The 24,666-nt window shown below is 43.5% G+C and overlaps 2 protein-coding genes across 2 annotated transcripts; one reads left to right on the forward strand and one right to left on the reverse strand.

Annotated features, from left to right (window-relative positions):
• Positions 1–184: 184 nt before the first annotated feature.
• Positions 185–5,622, forward strand: cct7 (chaperonin containing TCP1, subunit 7 (eta)). The gene is made up of 12 exons (XM_086284608.1): positions 185–294; positions 1,531–1,614; positions 1,728–1,797; positions 1,886–1,992; positions 2,070–2,248; positions 2,337–2,508; positions 2,628–2,792; positions 2,871–3,059; positions 3,276–3,373; positions 4,041–4,173; positions 4,511–4,717; positions 4,809–5,622. Exons 1-12 carry the CDS (start codon positions 226–228, stop codon positions 5,037–5,039), a joined length of 1,704 nt encoding a protein of 567 aa, XP_086140734.1. The 5' UTR covers positions 185–225; the 3' UTR covers positions 5,040–5,622.
• On the reverse strand, positions 5,359–24,666 carry hspa12b (heat shock protein family A (Hsp70) member 12B). The gene is made up of 14 exons (XM_086284593.1): positions 23,985–24,666; positions 22,015–22,078; positions 21,358–21,440; positions 20,821–20,945; positions 20,550–20,736; positions 20,233–20,337; positions 19,910–20,026; positions 17,018–17,195; positions 11,780–11,866; positions 10,711–10,815; positions 10,378–10,636; positions 10,180–10,283; positions 8,376–8,566; positions 5,359–8,290 (listed from the first exon to the last, which is right to left on the reverse strand). The coding sequence occupies exons 2-14, from the start codon at positions 22,058–22,060 to the stop codon at positions 7,817–7,819; spliced, it is 2,061 nt and encodes a 686-aa protein (XP_086140719.1). The 5' UTR covers positions 22,061–22,078; positions 23,985–24,666; the 3' UTR covers positions 5,359–7,816.

Here is a 24,666-nt window from a genome sequence, read left to right on the forward strand (position 1 = left end):
ATCTGCCACTGGGACCTCTAAATAAAGCAGCCAAACGAAGACGTTTATTGCATGCTGCTTATTTATTTATTTTAAACGAGACACTTTGATGCTGCAGATAAATAATTCACGCTCATATCACCAACACTTGTTTTATTTCAGTATCATAACATCCTGAAATAGTACATCTCAAATCGTTGATAAACTACTGCTGTTTGTTCTTGAACGTACCCCCACCAACAGCGCATGCTTTCGAAAAGCATTCTGGGATCCGATGCCGGTGGAAAGCTTCTCGAAAGAACTGCAAAGATGATGGTGAGTCAGCTAACATCATGCACAACACTCAACATCTAATCCATCTCCATCCTGTAGTTTATCAGAGAACATGGTCTCCCGGAGTGCGCCTGGTGTCGGTGACGGGCCGTTAGAAGTCTCGGAAAGCTCTTATTTTATGAAATAGCTTTTAAAAAGGTTATTATTTTTAGCCAGACAATGCTAGCATAGCCGCTATCAATGGGCGGATACGATGCTAACGGTGATGCTAAACGGCTTCCTATAAACTAGTGTTAAAATTTGAGCTAGCGTCGTGTAGTTACATATTTATCTACTTCACGTGGATTCGCTTTCAGCGTTTGAACATATTTGATTTTAATACCGCCCTCCACCTAGTTTGTGATGAGCTGAGCTGCTGTGTTTAGCCTCTTTGTACGGCTGAGGAGCTGCACCGGCTTGTGTGTTGTTCTGCTTTTAGCAGTAAAAATCTGAAAGCTAATGGCCCGGAAAATAATGCGAGCTGTACAAACCTACATGCATGCACTGACACCACTGACAAAAGCTATTGCTACAACGATGTCGTGTATAAATAACCTAGGCATTTGTACTTTGACACATTGTTCATCCTTATGAGTGCCTACAATGTGACATCAATCCTTCTGGCAATGTGGATGTACAATAGATGTTTGCGCATCGTCACTGTCACAGTGCTTTTGCAGGACTTTTTCCTCCTATTCTTGGATTTGTGTGATGTCAGAGTGTATATGTCTGTGTAGGTTCTCAGTCATCCGGGTCATGATCGTCTTAGGAGCTTAGAAAGGAGGCGAGTGGACTTCTTTAGGTTGGTTGAAGACATTTAGCCTCTTATCCAAGAGGCTTCTTCAGTTCTGAACTGAAAGTGAGAGGGGAAACATCACCAAATTTAAAGAAATCTGTTTGCCTGCTTTTTAAGCACCTGAGATCAGCATGCATGTACTTAAAATAGCACCAATGTGAGCAAATGAACCACAGCCACCTTCTATTTGTGAGGTACAGTCAGAAGAAATTTGAGGCTGAAGTGTGTTAAAATGGTTTGTTCCAGATAGTGGACAGACTGAGAGGCTTTGTTGCAAAGCTCCTGTAGCAGAGTCCAAAAACACTAACGTTGTGCTGGAAACGAGCAGAATGATGGGATTTCTGAGGTGCCCAGTCATGATGGATGCTGCTGACAGGTGTGAGCAGATTATCAGTTTGCTTACCCTCTCTTCTTGTCTTCCTGTGTCTCCCTCTCTACTTCAGCCCACACCGGTTATTCTGCTTAAGGAGGGGACGGACACATCTCAGGGTATTCCCCAGCTCATCAGCAACATCAATGCCTGCCAGGTCAGAACAATAACTCATCTCTTTGTAGTTCTGTGTCTATTTTTCATTTGCTCTGAATTTAACTAAACATTCTTGAATTCCTCTAAATGTGCTGCTCGTGTTTCCTTCTGCAGGTGATTTCTGAGGCTGTCAGGACCACCCTGGGGCCCAGAGGGATGGACAAACTGATGGTGGACAGCAGAGGTGAGATGGATGGGGGGAAAAGAAGGCGTTATTGTTCCTAGATTGGTCTGCGGCACAGTCGGTGTAATGCAAATGTTTATTTTTCCAGGAAAGGCCACAATCTCCAATGATGGAGCCACCATCCTGAAACTGCTGGATGTGGTTCACCCTGCGGCCAAAACTCTGGTGGACATTGCTCGCTCCCAGGACGCTGAGGTGAGCTGTTTGAGGCCATTCGTGCATCAGAGTTTATGCTGTCAGGAATTTCAGATTGACACCGTCTTTCTCCTCAGGTTGGGGACGGCACCACCTCCGTCACCCTCCTGGCTGCAGAGTTCCTGAAGCAGCTGAAGTCGTACGTGGAGGAGGGTCTCCACCCGCAGACCATCATCAGAGCGTTCCGCACCGCCACCAATCTCGCCGTCGGCAAGATAAAGGAGATCGCCGTCTCTGTGAAAAAAGACGATAAGCAGTGAGTTCTCTGTTTGACTTGAGCAACTTTTGATGTTTCTCCGGTGAGCAGTACAGCTGACGACCTCTTTTCTGCTTCACTGCGCCAGAGAGCAGAGGGAGCTGTTGGAGAAATGTGCGGCCACAGCTCTAAACTCCAAGCTGATCGCCGGTCAGAAGGAATTCTTCTCCAAAATGGTTGTGGATGCAGTCATGTCACTGGAGGAGCTCATGTCTCTGAAAATGATCGGTATCAAGAAGGTCCAGGGAGGAGCTCTGGAGGTTGGTGCCAGGAAGTGTGATTTTCCTGTGTAAAATCTTTCAAAACAACAGTGTTAAAGAAGCAGATAATATATCATACATGGTCTTACCTCAGCATGTTGGTTTTTTAAATTGTTCAGGAGTCCCAGCTGGTCTCTGGCGTTGCGTTCAAGAAGACGTTCTCCTACGCCGGCTTTGAGATGCAGCCCAAACGCTACGAAAATCCAAAGATCGCTTTGCTCAATGTGGAGCTGGAACTGAAAGCCGAGAAGGACAACGCTGAAGTCCGTGTGAAATCTGTGGAGGTACGAATCAGCTGCCACAAAGCTGTTTGTGAAAGGGTTTTGTTTCCACGCTCCCTCTAACCTGAACCTTTGCTGCAGGACTACCAGGCCATCGTGGATGCAGAGTGGAACATCTTATACGACAAGCTGGAGAAGATCTACCAGTCAGGAGCCAAGGTGGTCCTGTCAAAGTTGCCCATCGGTGATGTGGCCACCCAGTTCTTCGCTGACAGAGACCTGTTCTGTGCTGGGCGGGTTCAGGAGGAAGACCTGAAGAGGACTATGATGGTGAGGCATTCACAAACTGTTAGTTTTTTGTTATGGATCAACCGGGACGCCAAAAATCCAAAATCAATCTTGGTAGTTGATTATTATGTTGAAAACTGCAGTTGGTCATTTAGCTTGAAGAATGACAGCTAGTTGGAGCCGACTTGGCTTTTAAAGTGCTGATGCTTGGACTGATTCTGAGGGTGAAAGCAGCTGACTGTGTAATGTAACCATTAGGCCTGCGGAGGCTCCATCCAGACGTCTGTAGGAGCGATGACCAACGATGTGCTGGGACAGTGTGAGCTCTTTGAAGAGGTCCAGGTCGGAGGAGAGAGGTGAGAGAGGCATCTATTGTGACCATACATAAGTGTAATGGCCAAACATATTATAATAATTATGCTACATTCAGTTTTGCATATTCTTCATCCCTCTGAGAGTTGTTTGTGGTGGGTTGCACTAGAGGTGACGAGATCAGCGGTGCTGTTATGAACCTCATCAAAACGGTTTCTTTCACTCCACCAGAGTTCACGTCTCAGTCACAGCTCCGCTTCTGTGCGTTGCAGCCCAGCACAAAAGCTCGAGAATAAAGCTGATATGGATGCATACTGGGCGTCTCCTGGGTGAGGTAGATCCAGGACACGCTAGAAAGATTATATTGCTCAAATGGTCTGGGTGGGGTTAAAGAGGTCTGGACTCCTCTGCTAACACGTGTATTATAATTCTGCATACATGCACCTCCCTGAGAAATCTAACTACATGTTGGTCGGATGCAGTTTAGGGATAAAAGGAGTTTCCGGTTACTATGCAGGTTAAAGTCTAAATCAACGTTAGGCTGCTGCCCCCTCGACCCCGGCCCAAGAGAAGCAGAAGAGGATTGATGGATGGATGAGATTTTAGTCAGTGTGAGAAAAGACAAAACTGTCACTGCAATGGCAAAATTGGTAAAGCAGCAACTTTAAAGTGACAAATTTGTGTTTTGTTGTGTATTTTTTTTCTGTGTAGGTACAATTTCTTTAAGGGCTGCCCGAAGGCAAAGACATGCACCATCATCCTGAGGGGCGGGGCCGAGCAGTTCACAGAGGAGACGGAGCGGTCGCTGCACGATGCCATCATGATCGTGCGCAGAGCCATCAAGGTCAGCTGCACAAGTTTTCAGATGCTGATTATTCCTGGTTGAGTTTAAAGAATCAGTCTCTGTTTTTATTTTGTGCACGTGGGAGGAAAAAACATTTGATTGTACTTAAAAGTGAGATTGTAATTGGATGATGATAAATTACATGCGTACTGGTTGCTTGACTTGAAACATGAGTAGAGCTTCAGCAATGCTTCATGAGGAGAAAGCAGCTTGTTTTTGAGTTGCTGTGACCCCGTCTCTGACTCTTGTTTCCTGTAAGTTTGGTTTATCTTTGCTCGCCACTGTCATTGGTATATTTTGATTTCCAGTGTCTTAACTGTATCAACCCTCTTCCTAGAATGACTCTGTTGTAGCGGGTGGAGGAGCCATAGAGATGGAGCTGTCCAAGTACCTGCGGGACTACTCGAGGACCATCCCCGGAAAACAGCAGCTCCTGATTGGAGCATACGCCAAGGCCCTGGAGATCATCCCCAGACAGCTGTGCGACAATGCCGGCTTCGACGCCACAAACATCCTGAACAAACTGCGGGCGAAACACGCACAGGTAGAAAACAAACAAACACACACACACCTTTTAATCCCTGGTAGTATTTAAAGTGAAGGTGACTTTGTGCGCTTCATCCGTCACCTGTCAGGGGGGCATGTGGTACGGTGTGGACATCAACAACGAGGACATCGCAGACAACTTTGTCGCCTGCGTGTGGGAGCCGTCCATAGTGCGGATCAACGCCCTGACGGCGGCGTCAGAAGCAGCTTGTCTCATCCTGTCGGTCGACGAGACGATCAAGAACCCCCGCAGTACTGCGGACGGACCTCCAGGTGGCGCCGGCAGGGGCAGAGGCCGCGGGAGACCCCATGCTCACTAACGACGCGAAACAGCAAAACCCCATTTTAAACAAGGACTAAATCCAAACGCCAGAAAGAATGTGTCTCCTGTAGCGATGCAGACAAAGATTTGACATGTTTTACCCACGTTTGGATTTTAATTTTGGATAAAATGAGGTGTTGTAAGCAGTCAGACACACGGCAGATGTTACGTTTAGTCAAACAGCAGGGAGAAGAAGAACGACGGCTGATGTTTCTTGTTTTTTTGGGGTTTTTTTTTTTTTGTCTGTAGGTTTTCTTACTAAAGCTTTCACACGGTAACATCCATTAAACATTTCAAGCACTGCATCTTTTCACACATTTTATGTTTTTTTACTGAGGAATGGTGAAGTGAAAGCAGACTGTCAGCAGCCCCCCTCTTTAGTAACACACTCCTGTGTCCTGTGATCTGAAGGAGTCGTTCCATAACTTCTAATTTGGTTTTGTGTTACGTGACAAACTGCTGTGTGACATGGAAAGTGAAGCACTGATGCAATGTCGAGCAGTTCTGAACCATTTGTTAGCCCCGCTGTGTGAAACTATTTATTGGAGCACTCTCATCAATAAATTCACAGCTGAAACCTGGACTGTTTGTTCTGACTAACGTCTGTCTCAGCACTCAGATCTTTAAAGAAGTGATCCAGACACAAGTGAAGTTCTGTGTTGTGTTCAACAGCGACGTGGATACAAATGCATCCCAGTTTAGACAACATATAAAAGATGCGGTCGGAATTATATTTATTCGTGTTAGGGTTATTACACAAATACACAAGAAGACAGTTACTGGTTTAAACATGAGGTCTGCGTGACCTTAGCTCCACACATATACCTGATTTTCTTTGTACAGGTACTCAGTACAAGGCTCCACTGATCAAATCTTGAGAATTATTAGATCTATAAAGTAACAATTACACAGTATTTATAAAAGATGGATGTCGCAACTATGATGTCAAGTACTTGGCAAAGTCATATTTTGTAACAACTCTGTAGTTGCCAGTTAGGCTTTCCACAGCTTTATCATCTCTTTCCTCCACAGTGGGGACCATCATTTACAACATACACATGTGCTGATTAAGACCTTTGACTTAGGTCTGAAGCTTATTAGACATAAGTTGTAACTGAGTGCATAGATCAGGTTAGCATTTTCTCATATATGTTGTACAAAACGACACACTCACTGCTTCATTAGTAACCAATGCTAGTACCGGGTTGGACCCCCTTTGACCTTCGTTCTTCGTGGCACAGATTCAACAAGATGCTGGAAACATTCCTCTGACATTTTGGTTTATGCTGACGTGACAGCATCACACAGTTACAACAGATTTGTTGTTGCAAATCTCCCATTCCACCACATCCCAAAGGCGCTCGACTGCACTGAGAAGTGTGGTGATTTGAGTTTGTGACATCGTGCCTTATCTGCTTGGACGCCAAATTCTGACGCTATCATTGAAACCTTGCAGCACAATTAAGAATGATCAAAGCATGCAACATTTTTCCAGTCTTGTCAGGTTTTGGTGAGCCCGTGTGAATTGCTGCTCGCTGGATGTTATCTAGTTTTCAGATCTTTATCTATAAACCCTAGAGATGGTTGTGTGTGACAATCCCAGTAGATAAGCAGTTTCTGAAATAGACCAGCACCTCTGGCACCAACAACCATTCTCCATTCAAGGTCACTTAAGTTGCCATTCGCTCCCATTCTGTTGCTCGGTTTGAACTTCAGCAGGTCATCATGACCATGTCTGCGTGCCTAAGTGTACCTAATGAAATGGCAGGAACGCAGGGTTAAGGAACTTCACAATAGATTTCAGTTTAAAGACATAAAGCTGCATCCATCTGCAGGTAGTGAGTGAGTTCTTATGTGCATGTGGTGCTTCATCTAGTGTTTCCAGTAGTAACGATGCATCTGTAGAGGGCTATTTCCTGCTGTGTACTGGATGAGAAAGTCCATATGTTAAAACAGGACATGTTAGCGACTAGCTGGTGGACATAGTGGGGCGTTTATCAGCTGATGAGCCAAATGTTTCCTGATGAATTATGAATTAAGCATTGGATTTAAATTAATAGTTTCCTCTCAAAATAAAAGCTCACAACTTTTAGAGGTCACGATAGGTTTATGAGCTTCGTCTTCAAATAGCACAACTTCTGTTCAAAGTGGTTTGAAACATTTTAAATGTTATAAAGCCACAGTTCTTTTCTTATAGTATGTGTTTTGACGGATTCCAAGGCAGTGTTGTAGGTCAGTCTCTGCACCGCTAGGGGGAGTGCTTTCACATTAGAGAAACAAGGCTGCGGTCCAGTCGGTGACGTTTTATCTGCAGCGTTGCGTTGGTTTAAATAAGGCATTGTTTATTACACGAGGCCCAAAGGTAAAAGTCTGTATATTTAACGATCAACATGAGCGAGTTTCACTCATTAGGTAGCATATTGTGTTTCGTTAGAGTCACTGAGATAGTAAAGTCAGTTTGTGTCTCGCTCAGCTTTCATTCGTTTTCACAAAGTGTTTCTCTGACTGTTGGCGGGAAATGCTGCTGACGACATTATAAGGCGAGACATGGCGGACTTTGTCCCTCTTCAACTTCAAAGAGATTGAAGGACTTTGGTGTTTGTGAAGCGTGGATTCTCTCTTGATCTTCTTGCATCCTAAGTTGCTCCTAAGAATGCAGTGTTTTTCCAACAAAACATGTCGCCCACTCCCAAAGTACCGCTTTTTCTAAAATTATCATCCCTCCAATCAGCTAATGTGTGTTTTTGCATCCACGGCTCCACTTCCTGCTCCTCCTCAGTTAGACAGGAAGTCTATGGAAGCCCGGACGGAGCGGTTAGACATGACATCAACGGCCGTGACTTTAATCTCCGTGTCGCCAAACTGCATGGTCGCTCTGATTTCCCTTCTCTCTGGGGTTCCTGCTCCTGCTCCTCCCACCGCACCCGGTGGCGGTAACGGTTCGGGCAGGTCTAAGGTTATTGTGCCACACTTCCTGACTCCAGGGTCACAGATGTATGTGACGTCATCGGTGGCGGTGCAGTAGATGTTGATGATGATCTTCCGTTGGCCCAGACGAGCAGGCGTGTAGCTTCGCCTCACAACCTCGCCCAGGGCCACCGACTGGTCCACGGAGACGAAGCGATCGAGGATGTCCGTGCACCACTCACGACCGTCTTTGATGAGGAGTTTATCCCGTGGGTGGCGTCCCTCCACAAACCTGTTCAGGACACCAACACCATAGGTCAAAGGGCAACGACGCACTCGGACCTGTGACAGAGAGCGAGAGAGAACGATCGTAAGATAATGTGTCACATTACTACTCCGATACTTTCCGGTATTCCCGAACTCTCACCACGGTAGGATCCAACCCGAAGAGCACAGCGCCCTTCAGTATCGTAAGACCAACGTCGTGAGGAATGATGATGCGGCACGTCCTCCCCAGTGCCTTCTGGACGGCTTTTTGCAACATAGGGGATTCTGCAAAACCACCAACTAGGAAGAGGAAACGCACACCACGCACTTCTGGTTTTGTCATCAGCTCCTCTGTGAAGAAAGAAGATATAAAGCTTCTTAAGTAATTTGTCTTTCCATTGAGAGAATTTCTGCCTTTTCCAGCAGCTGTCCCCGGTGTTTCTTCATGTCAAACCCTTTGTTGACTCCCAGTTTTCTTTTAATGACCACCAAATATTCATACTGGGAAACCATTCCATGGTTTTGAATGTACCACTGGCATGTGCTTGATTTGAAACAGACTGCATTTTTCTGGTTTTGTTCTCTTTTGAAAAGGTTGGAAAACATAAAAATGAAATCACAACCATCTTGAAAAGGGTCTCAAGGAAAGCCATTATGTTTTGATTGATTTGAGCTGTAATTTGTAGCTGTAGCAGCTTTTGTCCTTTTACATCTGAATAAGCACACTTCATGCTTTTGGCAGTCGATAATCTAGTAAGGTCAGGAGTTCAAGCAGTGTGCAAGAATCTAAGCAAACTCATGTCCCATCTTTAGTCCATGTAATCCGTTTTTTTTGTTATGTTTTTGTTTTGTGTTTTGGAAAAATCTGCATTAAAAAGTCACCAAATATTGGTCCTAAAAAAGACTATAACCTAACCAGGCTTTACGAATGATGGAAAATACATGGTCACAACTTGGTATAAAAATAGTGCAGCTAATTTCCTTCTGCATGACAACTGCATTTCATTACTGGGCCCCTAATAGAGCTGCTAGGATTCTGTTTAAATTTGTTTTTTTGTTTTTTTCAAAAGGTGGTGATTTAGTTTTGATGAGTTAAATTCTATTATTTCGTTAGTCAGTTACCTAGCACTAATTAGCTGAAATCTATTGCGCATGATTAACCCGTTATGCGCACTCACAGACAATAAATTGATGGACGTAGCTTCTGCGAAGCCAAAGCATCAGCGCGTGAAACCTACATTCCTTTCAACGGCCACCAGATGGCGATAGCTGTGATTACAAAAAGACTTCCTGTCTACGCGGAAAAAGCTCTCTGATTTGACACAGATAAACACTTCCCACATGCGTTTGTCACTTGTTTCGAATAAGATATTAATGTCGTTTGATTTCAGAAATGAGGATCATCCAGGTTAGGCTATTTGCAAGCAGTTTTACGCTCAGACACGCCCTCTCTCACATCCAGTTTCAACACAAAGATGGCAGAAATTCATCTCGCTCCAGGCTTCAAAATGGGATTAATGGGTGACTTCATGGTAGCTGCGTCTATTTTTTATGTTTTTAATGTGTGCACTTGAATTTTGCCACTGCTAACAAGCAACTCTACCCTGTTGTTGAAACACGGTCACTTCTGGTTCCAAAAAACCCTTAAAAATGTCGATAATTTCAAGGGCCTATTCTGCACAGGTTCATCTTGACGCCCGAGCACGGCGTTCGTTGAGCTTGAATACTAGTTTTATCTCGGAAAGCCTTTGCACTGGCTTTCTCCTGGGGTTGTTTTTCAGGTTTCTCCTAGTAGATTTACTGCAAAGTTAAACAGAAGAGTTATGTGAAAGTACACAAAACATAAGTGGGGAGTGGAAGGAAAAGGAAGTTTTTAAGTGCCCGGGTCTTTTATGTCAATCAGTACATTTTTGTGTATAGCATGTGCGCAGCAGCCCCCTTCTCTGGACATTTGTCTTTCTTACCAATGTGCTTCACAATCTTGCTGATGGTGGGCTGGAAGAGCTCATTCATGGCTTCCTGTGTCAGCCGCAGCATCCCCTGGGAGGACCACTTCACTATATTCATACTGCACACACAGAAGGAAGTAAAAAATCACTCTGTCATCTAAAGTTGCACGTACGCTCGTTGTTCACTCATCGCACCTCTCAGCCCACACTCACTTGCTCCTTCTCAGGGCAGCCTCCACACTCTGCCCTCTGTGCCTCTTGTAGTAGTCGATGAAAGAGAAAGGCAGGGAGATGTTGAGGGCGTTGGTCCTGCCCGGAGACGCTGTGCGTTTCCTCGCCTCAAACGCGATCATGAGGTCCACCCAGGCCGCTGGCCGCTTGGCTTTAAAGCTCTGGATGAAGTCCTCGCCAAAGATCTGGCACAGCATGGCTTCGAAGGCCAGGTCGACTCCGACGGCGCCGTAGGGACCGCCTGGCGGAAACACCGCAGCTATAGAAACTGTAGGAAATGTGTTTGCTTTTTTTGTCCTTTGTAAAAGGATGTACCTGAGGCCTTGTAGAGCTCTTTAAGAGTTCCCTGTGGCTGCTCAATCTGATGGACTGTCAGGTCAACTGTTCCTCCTCCGCAGTCTGCAACCACATATCTATCACCTGAACAGAGAGGGCACGGATGAACACATGCTGTTGTTTTGTTTGCATCCTAAGAACATTTTTTGCTTTTTCATACCTCATATTTCAGATTTTTTAAAGAAAAAAACACATATCAAGCACATCAAGCTTGTAGGAGGAAATCGTGGAAGATAACGTGTCTTCATTTTTGTGGACGATGCAAAAATGCGTGTGTGTATATTTGGTTTGTCTGCAGCTTCCCCAGAAACTCTTGAACACGCAGTGTTTTGAATGTAAACAACCTTGAGGCATCTGTGGTTGCTGCTCTTCCCCTGCTAGAGTGTATGTTTGTGATATGTCCGGTGATAAGGGTTAGTTTTCGTGTAGCTACCCTGACGACTGCACCCTAAACACGAGAGCTCATGAGACGTGTAGAAGCGAGTGAGGAAGAGAAAAGAAGGCGTGTGGTGGAAATGAACAGAAATAAAAATATAAGACAAGAGGAGGAATCAAAGGATGTTTGCAAGGCAGGAAGATAAGAGAGTCTCTTCTTCTTGTATCTGCCGTGCAGAGAGTCCCATGGGCTGGGTCCTTCCTGTGTGTGTGTGTGTGTGTTGACAGGGATGAGCGCACTAAGGGTCAGCAGGCGCACGTGGCTCCACAAAATGCAGTCATGCCTCAACAACAGAGTGAACAACTTTCATTTCATAACCCAGGAAAATGCAAAGTATGCAAAGTAATTGTTAATTTTCCATCATACATATTTACAGTAAAACAACAAAAAAAAAGATCTTATTATTAAAACACATCAGGAAGCCATAATTAGATTATTTAAATCAGTTCAAATAGAACCTGCAAACATCAGGTTTGGGGTTTGTCCTCTATTAAAGTGGGCGGGTTTGTTCCTCAGAGTCTGCAGGCTGGGGTTAAAGGTCAAAGTCATCCATATCTCCCACATGTGGGGTCTGCCTGTCTCTTAGGCTCACATACGCACAGATGGCCTTACCAGTCTGCAGCTCTGACCACAGCTCTCCAGTTCCACTCTCCACCAGGAAGGTCCTGCTGTGTCTAGATCGCCTCAGCTGCTCCCTTGCTGTAACAGAACACACGCACAGAATGATTTATTTATTTATCTACTGTTTCTTTGCTATTCAGAGGCACGAGCCGGAACCTCTTCTGTCTTTCTGTGAGTCGAAAAAAAAAAAAGTTGAGCATTGAGGTGAAAGTGATGCTTCTGATTACTAATTTTGGGAGAAAAACATGGAATCAAAGGGGAATTCTCGAAAACAGTTCATCATCTTCTCTGTCAAACACTGTTATCAGCTGTTTCCACAGCAGGTAGCTCTGCATGTTTGATTTGGCAGTTTTTTCACAGGATGCCCTGCAAATGCAACCCCAAGGGGAGTTTGTGTTACCAGCTGGAATCAAGCCAGAGACCTTTCACCTGCCAAGTGTTATCCATTACACCTTTGGAGGCGCTTGATCAGGTTAAAATCAGTAACATGAACATATTTATAGGCTGGTACAAAAACCAGTTTTGGTCTTTATGGTTAATTTAGCACTTTAGCCACTCTGAATGATGAGCAGCTGCCCCCGATCTTTGCTAATTTATGGCTTTTTGGACCATTTTAATATAAATGAAATATCTAACAAAATTAATGGCCTGCTGTGTGGCATTGATCACCCATGACTTTTGCACTTGAGCTTGGTTGATGAAATCCCAGCTTTTTCTTAGTGTGTTACTGAGCACTAATTAGCAAGTATCTCCATCTGTACATTTTCACATTTCGTGGATACAGCGTACTAACCAGGCTTGTTAGCCTAAACTGATAATTAAGCCCTCCACCCATCTGCTAACCTAAATATGTGACCCAGCAGTAGAAGAGCAGACCATGAACACACTAGAATCCCAGCTGTGCACAGAAACAGTATGCATCTCATCTTGTGCCATATAGGAGGCACTCAACGGCCTCCACAGTCACCAGATCTTAATCCAGTAGATGTGGTTAAAAAAGAGATTTGGATCATGGATGTGCAGCTGACAAATCTGGTGTCTGTTAGTAGGTCTGCCTCCTGAATTCTCCATTAGCCCTGCAGTCCAGTAATTTGACCGTCATTTATATGATCTGGAATAAAGAACTTATGATAAATATAACTGTTTGCCTCCAAGTGACCAAATAACTAATTGCAAGATTAATGCACTTAAAAAAAAGAAGGAATTTCTCTGGACTCTCTCCAGCTGCGAGCCCATAGAGTCATCACCACCGTTCACCACCATGCACCGCCTCGCCTGGATTCAAACAGTCTTTATCTCTCTGTATAAACACACTTGGTGCACGGTCAGACACTTAAGTTTGCTTCTGACTACTACTCCTCAATGCAAAGAGGTTCGAGCCAAAGCACAATCTTCCTCAACTTCAACCGGAGAGATAAATGTTTGTAATTTATGCTACATATGAGAGTTTATGGCATTTGTGCAGGACGAAGCATAAATCATCCGATCCAAGTTAAACAAGAAAACCGTACGGTCATAATATTTTTATGTGACAGGAGCAATTTGTTGGAAATGAAGAATGCGCTCGAATTTCAACATTCTGTTTGTTCTCCACGTGTAAACTGTGAGAGTGGCGGGCTAAGTGGACGGATGGGGGAGGCCAACAAAAACACAGCAGGCTCACATGCAGCTGGCAAAAATACAGCATACCTGACAGGCTGTTTGACAGAGCAGATACACTATATATGCCTGCACACGTCAAGGTGAACACATGAAAGGAGACATAATGGTTCTGAGAACCAAATAGTTACAAATTAATGGAAAACTAGATGAGAAAGTTAAAATGTAAAAAAAAAATATATAGCACTAGTCATTTGGTAAACTGTGAGCCTGATGAAAGGCAAGCGTAAACATGTGTGTCATAGGCAGCGAGCACGGCTTTTGATGGAGGTTAGTGCTGGTGAAAGTGGTTTTTACATGGTTTTCTCAAACCGCATGAACACCACACACCACAATAATTAGAGTAATGGACGGGGGTTTGTGGGGGAATAAGAACAAAGGTTGGAGACTTATTGGGCAACACTGTGTCGAAAGCAAATATACACATACTGTTGTTTAAGGACCTTGGATGACACAGAAGGTAATGTATGTACCTCTGTGTGTGTGTGTTTGTGTGTGGTCGCACATAGTAAATAAGCTGAACGAAGAAAAGCACAATCACACAGGCCTTGATTTCGCCGGTGCCTGCGTGTATGTTTTACAGGGGTGACGGATGGAACGCAAGTCTGGAAACCATTTACATAAAACAGCAGAAAAAGAAAATGTGTGTGCGTTAACGACTCCCCGATGCTATCTTTGGAGATGAAATGAGGTGGAAGACGCGCTAAAGATAGTAAAAAAACACGACCGGGAGACCAAGTGTGTGTGTGTAAATACGTCTGTTTGCTCGAGTCCTCGGAAAGCGAGCGAAAAAGCGAAAGAGGTAGAGAAAGTCTGGGAGAATAAAGGGAAAAATGAAAGTGAGTGAAGGAGGGGGAGACTGACAGGCCAGGAGGGGGTGAGATCATAGTCTCGCTGCACCTTGTTCCAATTACAATATCCTGTGTTTAGTGTGTGTGAATGTGTGTGTGTGTGTCACTGACTGCATATGTATAAGTGGGCCTTTGCAGGGGATTTTGGTCAGCATATGCGCCCACTGAATTATGCATCACTCTTCTTTCTCCCCAGCTTGAAATGACTTTTCTTCATTGCTACATCTTCGTGGTATTTCCTTCATGTGGGCACGAAGGACACGCTCTTCTGTTTTGGAAGTTTTTTGTTGCATTTTGGCTTTTTGTTAAAGTTCTCACTTGTGTACTGGTTCTGGAGGTACTTTCCCGACTGTAAATCCCCATATTTGAATTTTCTTTTAAAGCTGCGCTCTGATCCAGATTTCTATAGCAACAGCGGCTCACATTACTATGTGTCATGTGAATGAAGTAATTTGTAGGCATACACTCACCGAGAAATGTTGCCTGAATTTATTTTCATTTCATTTGGCAAACTTTTGGGTCATAGCTTTGGATTTTCATGAATAAAACATGACTAAATATTGATCTACTTAGTGTATCTATTGGCAACTACACTACAAACCCCCAAAATTGGTAGAACCAAAAAAAGGAACCAGATTTCCTTAATTTGTTTAAGCTGGTGACGTTTTTTCATCTTTTAATCTTTTAATTAAATTCCAAATGTAGTACATCACTTAGACAAATCAAAGTAATTATTAGTGACTTAACATATTCAGTTAATAGGACTTACTTACTAAGAGTTAAATGAGATCATTAATTATATGGTATGTTCGATGGAGAGTGACCTTTTTCTTCTAATGAACCCATGCTTACTAAGCCACAGGCCTCAGTGATGCCTTTGACATTGATGGCCATCCATACGTGACTCAGATGCAGCCCTAAAATGGTTCAAATGATCTCTTATACCAAGAAACCTTGCTGTCTTTGTTCAAGGCTTTGTGTCTTTGAGTCCCACCAAGCTTGGTTCTTGGGCCCCTGTTATTCATTTGTCTCACATCTCTGGGACAGATTATAGAAAGTTTTAAAACAAGCTCAATTGTTACTTATTTGCTGATGATAGCCAGCTTTATTTCTCAAACCACATGAGGTCTGTAAGGTTATCAATGCTTATGCCAAAAATGCTATCAGGGATCAGTAAAAATGGTAAAACTCTGCAGCTTGATGCTGATTTTGGTTCTGGTTGTCGTCCTCGTCATCAAGAATAATCTGGACTGTTGGCCTTTGCTGTTAATGTCAGTATGTGTAATTTAGAGGTTATCCTTGATCAACCCCTGTCCATGTTAAACAAATGTTTCCACCAGGGAAATATTTCACCGCTCCCTGTACTGACGTGTAATTTTCTGGTTTTTAATTTAGTAAATGTTTAACAGTATCACCCCACTATAATGTCCCTTCACTGGCCTCTTTTAACATCTATGATCCAGTTAAAAATCCTCTCCCTTGCTTACAGATCATTGTAAGGTCACGCTACCTTGCATGTCGTCGTGCTTCTTTAACTTTAGTGTTCAGCCAGCTCATTCAGGTCAAACAATCTGAAATGACTGTTTGCGCCATGTTATGATCTAAGGACATGCAATGATAGAGCCTTTGAGGCTTTGCGCTGCTCTTAGCCATGTTTAAATAATTACAATTTTGTTATATATTATTTTTTGTCTTTTTTAAATTTGTTTTTCAAATGTTCTTTTGTATTTTGTGTCATTTACCTGCTTTTTCTATTAGCTTAGATTATATTCTACAAAGCACTTGGTGAATCCTGTCCGTTAAAAACACTAATCTTAAGTATTTCTTCCTTGTGTATTTTAAAATTGTTATTTTTAACATGGACACACTGCACACTCCTGTTACTGACATTCAATAAACCAGTTACATGCTTCACTTATATTGTTACAGCATCACTGTTCTGACATTTTTCCTTCCCTCAGCCCCAACCAGCCATTGCAGATGGCTACTTCTTCTTGAACCTGGTTCTGCCCTCAGTTTCTTCCTGTTAAAAGGGAGTTTTTCCTTCCCACTTTTGCCAAGAGCCTGCTCATAGGGAGTCATCTGATTTATTCTCTGTATTATTGTAGGGCCTTAACAATATCTTACAATATAAAGCTCCTGTTTTTTTGTCAGTTGGCACTAACTGTAGCAGCCTTTAAGTACTATTTGAGTTCTATTTTCATTTAAAAAGTGTAAAATGGAGTAGAAATTCCAGCTTGTTCCTTTTTAAGAGTTTCATGTGATTTCTTATGAAATGTTAAGTGCTTGTGATCTACTGCCACAAACTTAACTAAACACTAAACACTTCTAAGGAAAAGCTTTTCTGGCACTGCGTAAAGTTAATTAAAGAGCTGATGTGTTAAATAGTTCCTTGCATCCTCTTCATGGGATTTCTGTGGTCTGTTTCCGATCAGACCCTATGGTCTATCCAAACACTTCATCGCACACACAACTGCAAAGTCATCTGAGCCATGAGTAGTATCTGCCTTCAGATCGCTGTGCTTAGTGCGCTCTCTTTCTTTGTCTTTGACAGAGGCGCATTTAGCCTTTGAAAAAAAGACCCCACAACCCCCAAGTGAAATCAAAAAGCAGCATTTCCAGGAACACAGCGCGGTTTCACGCTCATGCTAATGGCAAAGTCAACAACAAGACCCCTGCTCAACAGAAATTACATGCACACATGCTCTCTGTTCTCTACCTTGTCTGAAGCTGGAATCAAAGGGCCGCGAGACATCCAATTCCAGGCCGTTTGTGATTGGCTGCATGCTCAGGTCAATCACCTGGTGGAGGCGGAGCTTCCGACAATAAATGGATGCAGCCTCGGGTTCAAGAGCAATGAGGAGCTGCTCAGGACAGTCAGGAGACACCAGACCAGCCTATAAAGGACACAGCAGAAGCTTTACCCATATTGTTGACTGACAGGCAACACTTTTTAGTACCTGGATGAAAATCCACCTTCAGCTGTTGCTTGTTTGTGAATCTTTGCGTCCTCAGTTTTGTTTTAGTAAGTGATTTAATAACTGTAGGTTAAGGATCAGGTGGTTGACTTGGTCTTTCTCTGGTATTATCCATTTGCACTGTGAAGTGTTGTATGAGTAGTTTTACAGCATTTGGCTGAATTCACCCTGATACTTCTTTTAGCAGTCACAACATCATTGAAGACTGATTCCACTGGCAGCATTAGATGCCCGTCCTGTAACATTGTCTCCACTATATGATGTGGTATGCTTCACATCAAGAGCTGTTCTTTTACGTCTCCATACGTTTTTCTTCCCATCTTTCTTTGTTTCATTGTCCAAAGGATCCCCCTCTTTTACAATATTTCTGGCAAATTTTAATTTGGCCTTTAAGTTCTTTAGTGTAACCAGTGGTTTGCACCTTGTATTTACATCCATGAACATATCTCTTGATCCTAGTTTTGCACATAGCACTTTGCTTTCAGACTTCTGGCCTGCTTGTGGTTCCTAGAGTAGAATGGGAGGCATAGTCTTCAGCTTTCAGCTTCCCAGCTTGGATTTGGGAGACAGTTTTAAGATTAGGCTTAAAACTTTCCTTTTTGATAAAGCGTATAGTTAGGGCTGGATCAGGTGACCCTGAATCCTCCCTTAATTTTGCTGCAATAGGTCTGGCAAGTTGCTGGGAGCTTCCTGTGATACACTCACCTTTTTTCACTCTCTATGTGTTTACACACCACTGTGCATTTTAATCCTTAGCTATTATTAATCTCTGGCTGTCTTCCACAGAGTGTCTTCTATCCTGTCATCCTCCCCTCACCCCCAACCAGCCGCAGCAGATGGCTGCCCGTTGCCGAGCCTGGTTCTGGAGGAGGTATTGTCTGCTAAAAGCAAGTTCATTCACTATTTCCCTAATATTTTGATCAAGAAAACTAGAATATGAAATCATGAATGTATTATGAATTTTAAAAATATAGCTAATGTAGGGAGAAAAAGAAAAATATTATAAAGTGAAATATTATAAAGTGAATGCATGAATGCATGTTGTAATAATAGAGATAATTAAAAGAGCCATTCATATATTTATAACTCAAATGTCAATGTTATTTAACACACACACACACACACACACACACACACACACACACACACACACACACACACACTGAATTACAGTGGATACAAATAAATAGAAACAAACACACATGGTGAATGACAGCAATGGGAGCAAATTCACTGACAGTTGGGATAAAACGCTGAATAGAGTAGGAGAGGTGTATAAGCATAACTCATGATATATTGGGGGTAAAGTTGAGTGTCAATGTGTGTGTGTGTGTGTGTGTGTGTGCGTGCAGGGCGGGGGTCTAGTTTAAACTTCCTGTGTTTGTACGCCGGTCTCCCTCATTGTTTAGCCATGATGACATCATCACCAGCAGGAAGTGCACACGCCCCAAGAATCAAGCCAGGAGCCAGCTCAGGGTAAGTGTGTGTGTGTGTGTGTGTGTGTGTATGTATCAGTGTTAATATCAAAAAGTGTATGGATTCGACTATTCATGTCTGTACTAAAGTGACTAAATGGTAGATGGCAGATAAAAGTAAATAAATAATCACAGTGTTTGTTGCGTGTCATGATCCTGGGTCCTTTTGACCCAGCGTTTTGTGTTTTCTCTTCGATTTTGGTTCTGTTCTTCCTCTGGTTAGTGTTTACTCTGTTCTGCCCGTGTGTTCTGGTATCCAGTCCGCGTTTCTTAGTTTGTGTCCTTTCATGTGCAAGTTCCTGTTTTATTGTGAAGGTCTGCGTCTTATGTGAGTGTTTTCAGTTTGCCTCCCTAGTCTCGTCATGTTTATCACTCCCACCTGTGTGTAATCTCCCTGTGTTCTCTGAGTATATTTAAGTTGTATTTTCTGTCTTAGTAATTGCTGGTTCGTCTGTGTTGTTTCCCCTCGGTCTCCCTGCGTCTCTCCGTATGTATTTCCCCGGACCGCTGCATCTTCGTTTCTGGTTTGTTTTTGTTAGTTTTACCCAGTTTAGGTTTTCCTGTTTCACCTTCACCCACGCCATTGCTGTTTGTATTTTCTTTTGTTAATAAACACTCACCTGCTCCAGAGCTGCTGCCCTTTGGGTCCTTTTCTACATTCCACACGACTTGCCCCGGCAATCCGTGACATTGCGTCAGTAAAGAAAGGGTGGCATTAAGAGTAAAAGGTTGTTGAGTCTTTCCCAGGCTGGTCCTTTCCCATTGATTTATACTGGGATAGGACCTCTTGCATTCTTGGGCTTGTACGTACACTTCCTACATCTTCTATGTACAGTTCATAGAGGACGGTGTGTGCATGGGTGGGAAGATGTGCAAAGAGGAAAAGAGCAGTGTGCATGTGTGTGTGTGCGTGTGTGTGTATGAAAGAGATTGTAAATAATCCTCTGTGAGAACATCAGTCCTTATCTCATGCTTTATTCACTATCTTTCTTTCCACTGGCCCGTTGTTCTTCCTATTCTTCCGATTCTCACACACACACACACACACACACTCCACAGTGATTCCCTGTGTATCCACATGTGCACAACACCGTGATACACTGTAAAAAATAAAAATAATTTTTAAAAATCAAACAAAACAACAATGTGTTTTCATACCAGGTATGCTGCTTCTCTCATGAACTGTTTGGCAGGTTGTCTCCACACAGCAGGAACAGTAATCACCCATCTGATCTCATCTCCCTCCAGCACTGATGAAGACTGGTCTTTCACCTCCTAAAACAGGAGCCCCCACCCCCCCACAAAAAAATCATTTTCTTCTTGTACTCTGAAGTGAACCACACAGAGTGAAGTGATCTCCCAAGGGGTTTCATTTAAAAGTGCTAAACAAAGGTACACCAAATACACATTCACGTCCTATCCTAGAATATGAGAAAGTATTCAGTGTACTGCAGTGGTGAATGAAGTGATCTGAGGTGTACCTTCAGCGCGTGTTCCCTGAAGAAGCGAAGGGCATGAGCAAACACGTCTATGGCCCTGACCTTTTGACCGTTCACCGCCTCCAGTTCCGTCTCCATAGTGAGGTCCTGCAGCAAACACAATCACAACTGCTGAAAAAAACAAAACGCCGCACCAGGAAGTCTGCAGCACCAGTTAAAGCTTGTTACTTTCAACCACAGTTTTACTTCTCAGCTGTGGGCAGTGATATAAAAATCTCCCACTCTTGCACATGTCAGTGCACCATAATGTCCTTTAACACCGGGTACGAGATGTCCCTATTTTCACATCTGTTTCTTACACTTGTGCTGTGGATCCTCATTTTGAATTTGTCAAAGTAAAGCCAGTGCCGGGCCTCTTCTGGATCCAAGTCATGGTAGAAGTCTCGAGCGGCAAACCCAAAACTGTGGAACCGCAAATCTGGAGTGAGCAGCAGACACGTTGGGCTCTTCTGGTTGGCCACTCCAGGGTCGCCACCCTCCCACCGCCTGCATTTAGTGAAGAACCACTGTCAAAACTTCAAAATAAAAATACAGAGTATATAATTGATGAGAATACACACAGGCTCTTACTTCATCATGTGTATGGCTTCCGAGTCCTGTGTGAAGCTGAAAGCGTAGCCGCTGGAGGTCGTCCCAAAGTCTATAGCTATGACAACGGAGAATGGACAAGCCATCCGGGGCCTGACCTCCACCCTCTTAGAGAGCGATGAGAGACAGAGAGGTAAGAATGGATACGGTTTCTATCAGTAAACCTGGTGGTGTTTTTAAACTGACATTGCTAACATTAGTGGACAGAGTCAGAACAGAATTAATAAGCAGGCTTAGAAATCAGAAGCTATTTTTGATGGACCTCTACTTGCATACATTGGCGCCAAGTTGGTGTGTTTCTTTGCCACTAATTTCAGTCTCTCCGTAAGTTTTATACTGTAAGATAAATGTTATGGTAAACCACTAAGAGCAGTTAGAAGTGGATGTGGCATTGCAGGCCTCGTTTAAGGACTTTATATAAAGTTAAATGAGTAGTAAGAGAGGAATGAGTGTGTAGGAGTGCCTGTGGTGAGTGGCCGTGTGTGTGTGTGTGTGTGTGTGCGTGCGTGCAGTAGCTACCGGTGAGGGTGAGGGTGTGAGGGGAGTGATGCTGCAGTCATTTCTGGCTGTGGCAGGCGAAGATGGAGTGGATACGTTTTCACCTGGAAGACAAGGGAGGAGATGAAATGTGTGAATATGCAGTGGTGCTAACAGGGGATGTGGCTAATGAGGGAAGTGAAGGTGAATCCCCTCTCAAATATGAAAGTTTCTTTAAGTCTTAATATTGGAAAAGCACCACATGCACTCCCTGAGAACAAACATAAAGGTCATCCTGTCTGTTTAAGGAGATATGCAGTTATGGGAACACTATTATCATAAGAAAGGAGGTGGTTCTGAACTGTCCTCAGCTACTGATACTAACATGCTGAAAGTGCATTTGCTGAGTAACTGCAGAAAACACCTCATTTTTCACCGTGGATGTTAGAAGATTAGGTCAAATGTAAACACACTTGACCTCTCTAGATCAAAAAGTGATAATCGTAATGAAATGGAATCGTGGGAATGCCACTGGAATGTGAAGTGCGTAGTATACCCAAGTGGGAGAGGGACATGGAAAGGTCAGCATGTCCACGGTCCAACAGATAAAGAAGGAGAAGTCATTTGGACAGGACTGCAATAGCAAACTAGTGTTGATGTGTGTGTGCGTGCGTGTCAGTGTTTGAGTGTGTATCTCACTTGGTATCTGCAGGCTGTTGGAGTCTGGCTGCAATACGTCAGCCATCTTTACAGGAGCCAGGGTCTGCAGAGAAACAAACCGATGATAACATGATGAATGGAAAACGATGTCTGTGGAAAACACTGCTGTAATACATATTATCACCTATTTGACTCTTAACACAAAGAAAAAGGACTTTACCCAAGTTTCATGATATATTTATAGGATACATTAGCTTTTTTTAAAGCAAGTCTTATCTGGCAGGCGCACTGGCAACACTGTTGCCTCAGAAAAAGAAGAAGGTCCTGGATTTGAGTACACTGGGCAGCAGAGATCTTTGTGTGGGGGGTTTGCATACTTCCCCTGTGCCAGCGTGGGTTCTCGCCTCCCACAGTCCAAACATATAAATGTTTGGTTATTTTGTGATTCCAAATTAGTTGCAGAGTGAGGTTGCTGAGTGCTGAGCTGCGTAGTGCGTAAAAGTCCGTTCCAAACCTCCTCTTGCACAAAAACTGTGCAGCAGACATGGGTTTAGACAGCATAGCAGCTCCTGTACTTTTGTCCATGTAGTTTATCATCTGCTGCAGATACAATGATTAAAACCTGACCTTTTTATTCACATGTTTCAACATAACAGCACACGGATATCATGGCTCCATCAATTCACTAGCAGGTGCACTTTTATGGCCTTCAGGGATACTTTTGGAAGTCATTGTCAGGATTATTATTAGTAATAACACTCCTGATCTTTGTGCCATCACAAAAACCAACGTGCCAGAGTCAAAGCATCACATTACGAGGTCTGTTCACCAAACAGCATGACGCAGACACTTCTTTGGAAGGCGCTACGTGCTGCATAAACATGTTGGAAAAATAGATATAGGAAGAAAATGGGGAGTTGTTTTGGACGAAGAAAAGTGACATTAATCAGCGAAGGAGGGGAGGTGAACAAAGCACACGCAAACCATCATTCACAGCTAACATCAGCATCAAACTTAAAGCTGTTAGAGCTGCACAGCAAAGATTATAACATGATATAAGTAAATGAGAGTTGATTAAAATAGTAAGATATGTTGTTATTATGTTGTTGCTGGAGTATATCTGCTCCATGCTCTGTACATATGCTGCATCTGCTGAACTGACTTATTTCTCCTAAAAAAAGCAAGTACTGTATGTGTGTGTGTGTGTGTTTTTTCCTATGGCCAGTGTGTGTGTGTGTCTCTATGTGTGTCTATGTGTGTATGTGTGTATGAGTATTGATTACAGCTCTGGGATTATACTGTGATCTGAGCCAGGAGTAAACTAAACAGATGAGTGCAATGAAACAAAGATGTGTTTGTTTAAATCTCTTTCTTGTGAGTGTGTGTGCGTAAGAGAGAGAGAGAGAGAGAGAGAGAGAGAGAGAGAGAGAGAGAGAGAGAGAGAGAATAAAGCGACCATAAGTTATCTTGACATCCTTTCTTTGCATACATGCATGCAACATCTGCGCGCATTTATCCGAGCCTGTGCCTGGGACACTGGAATATAATGTGTGTGTGCATCGCTCGCTTCCTTTCCCAGCAGCTGTCCTCACTATTTGATGTTAAAAACAGAAAGAGGATGAAACTCCCCAGCTACTCCCTGCCTTTTCGTTTTGCATATACCTGCCCCCTAAGTAATGTCATTCTTTTTCTCTCTGTCGTCTCATCATCTCCTAAGCCTAATGTGCGGTGGATGCTTCACACCCACCCGAGTCCCAGCCGTGGATCAGCAGAACATGCAACTAAAACTCCTGAGTGACAGATTTTGCAAAACGCTCCACTTTTGTGCACCATTAACAATAAGCTCTATCAGTTTCTAGACTGCACAAACAGGATTTTGCCATCTTAGACAAAAGTTTTTTGGCTCGGAATAGAAGGATTATTGCATTCCTCTTCAGAGAGTAACCAACCTCATTATGCCAACAAGAGCTGGACTCCACAAAAAAGCCTGATCTTTTAAGTTAACTCACCCTTTAAGTGCTGCTTTCTCCTCTGTGCCCCCTGTTGTTTCAGCCGCTCCTGGCTGCAGCACAAAAATATTCCCAAACTCTGGAACTTGGCAAACTTGGAATCTATCTCCAGGGGTTTGCGATGGAGAGAAAAAGGGAAGAGGAGGAAACGAGAGGATGCTTTTCTAGGAATCCCGTGTTAAGAATGCAAGACTTCTTCCCAGCTGACTTGCAGGCAGATTCTCTGAAAGAATCGGAAGAAAACAATGGCTTGTGCAAGAAAAATGACAGGAAAACAAAGAAAATCCTTAGTTGCTTTCAAATGGATTTCTGAATTGGGTTTGCAGCTCAGCCTCTCTGCAGCTCAGCTCACCGTCTCCCTGCTCTGCACAGGAATGTCAGAGAAAAGTGGTGACACACACACACATGCAAACACAGACACGCATACACCAGTTGCAGAAGTAGGAGGGCTATGACAGGGCACGGTGGGGGATTTACCCCAATGGGAAATTGCCGTTTGCGTTGGCGACTGAGGGTGGAGTCGTTTTGAACAGTTAAGTCATCTCGCCCTCTCGCCTCCCACCCGCTCCTCCACATCTATCCTTCCACAGTTTAATTAGCTCTTCCTGTCTCCCTTTTTGCTCTTCTTTTCATCTTTTTCTCTGTTTTTTCTTTTTACTATTTTCATTCTCAATCTCATATC

Source organism: Aulonocara sp. 'chitande type north' Nkhata Bay, linkage group LG3 (assembly GCF_057382095.1).
Source record: "Aulonocara sp. 'chitande type north' Nkhata Bay isolate Kocher_YH1m ecotype deep benthic linkage group LG3, A_spYH_male_GT1.1, whole genome shotgun sequence".
Classification (NCBI taxonomy): Eukaryota; Metazoa; Chordata; class Actinopteri; order Cichliformes; family Cichlidae; genus Aulonocara; species Aulonocara sp. 'chitande type north' Nkhata Bay.

Bases quoted from the DNA above. Each gene is read 5' to 3' on its own strand.
- cct7 (XM_086284608.1), top strand. From the start codon at position 226: ATGCTTTCGAAAAGCATTCTGGGATCCGATGCCGGTGGAAAGCTTCTC. The intron at 2,793-2,870 runs GTACGAATCAGC...CCTTTGCTGCAG, and splicing joins TCCGTGTGAAATCTGTGGAG to GACTACCAGGCCATCGTGGA. The intron at 4,174-4,510 runs GTCAGCTGCACA...CCCTCTTCCTAG, and splicing joins TCGTGCGCAGAGCCATCAAG to AATGACTCTGTTGTAGCGGG.
- hspa12b (XM_086284593.1), bottom strand. From the start codon at position 22,060: ATGGCTGACGTATTGCAGCCAGACTCCAACAGCCTGCAGATACCAA. The intron at 10,637-10,710 runs GTACATCCTTTT...TGTTTCCGCCAG, and splicing joins AGAGCTCTACAAGGCCTCAG to GCGGTCCCTACGGCGCCGTC. The intron at 8,567-10,179 runs GTAAGAAAGACA...CTTTCTTCACAG, and splicing joins CAAGATTGTGAAGCACATTG to AGGAGCTGATGACAAAACCA.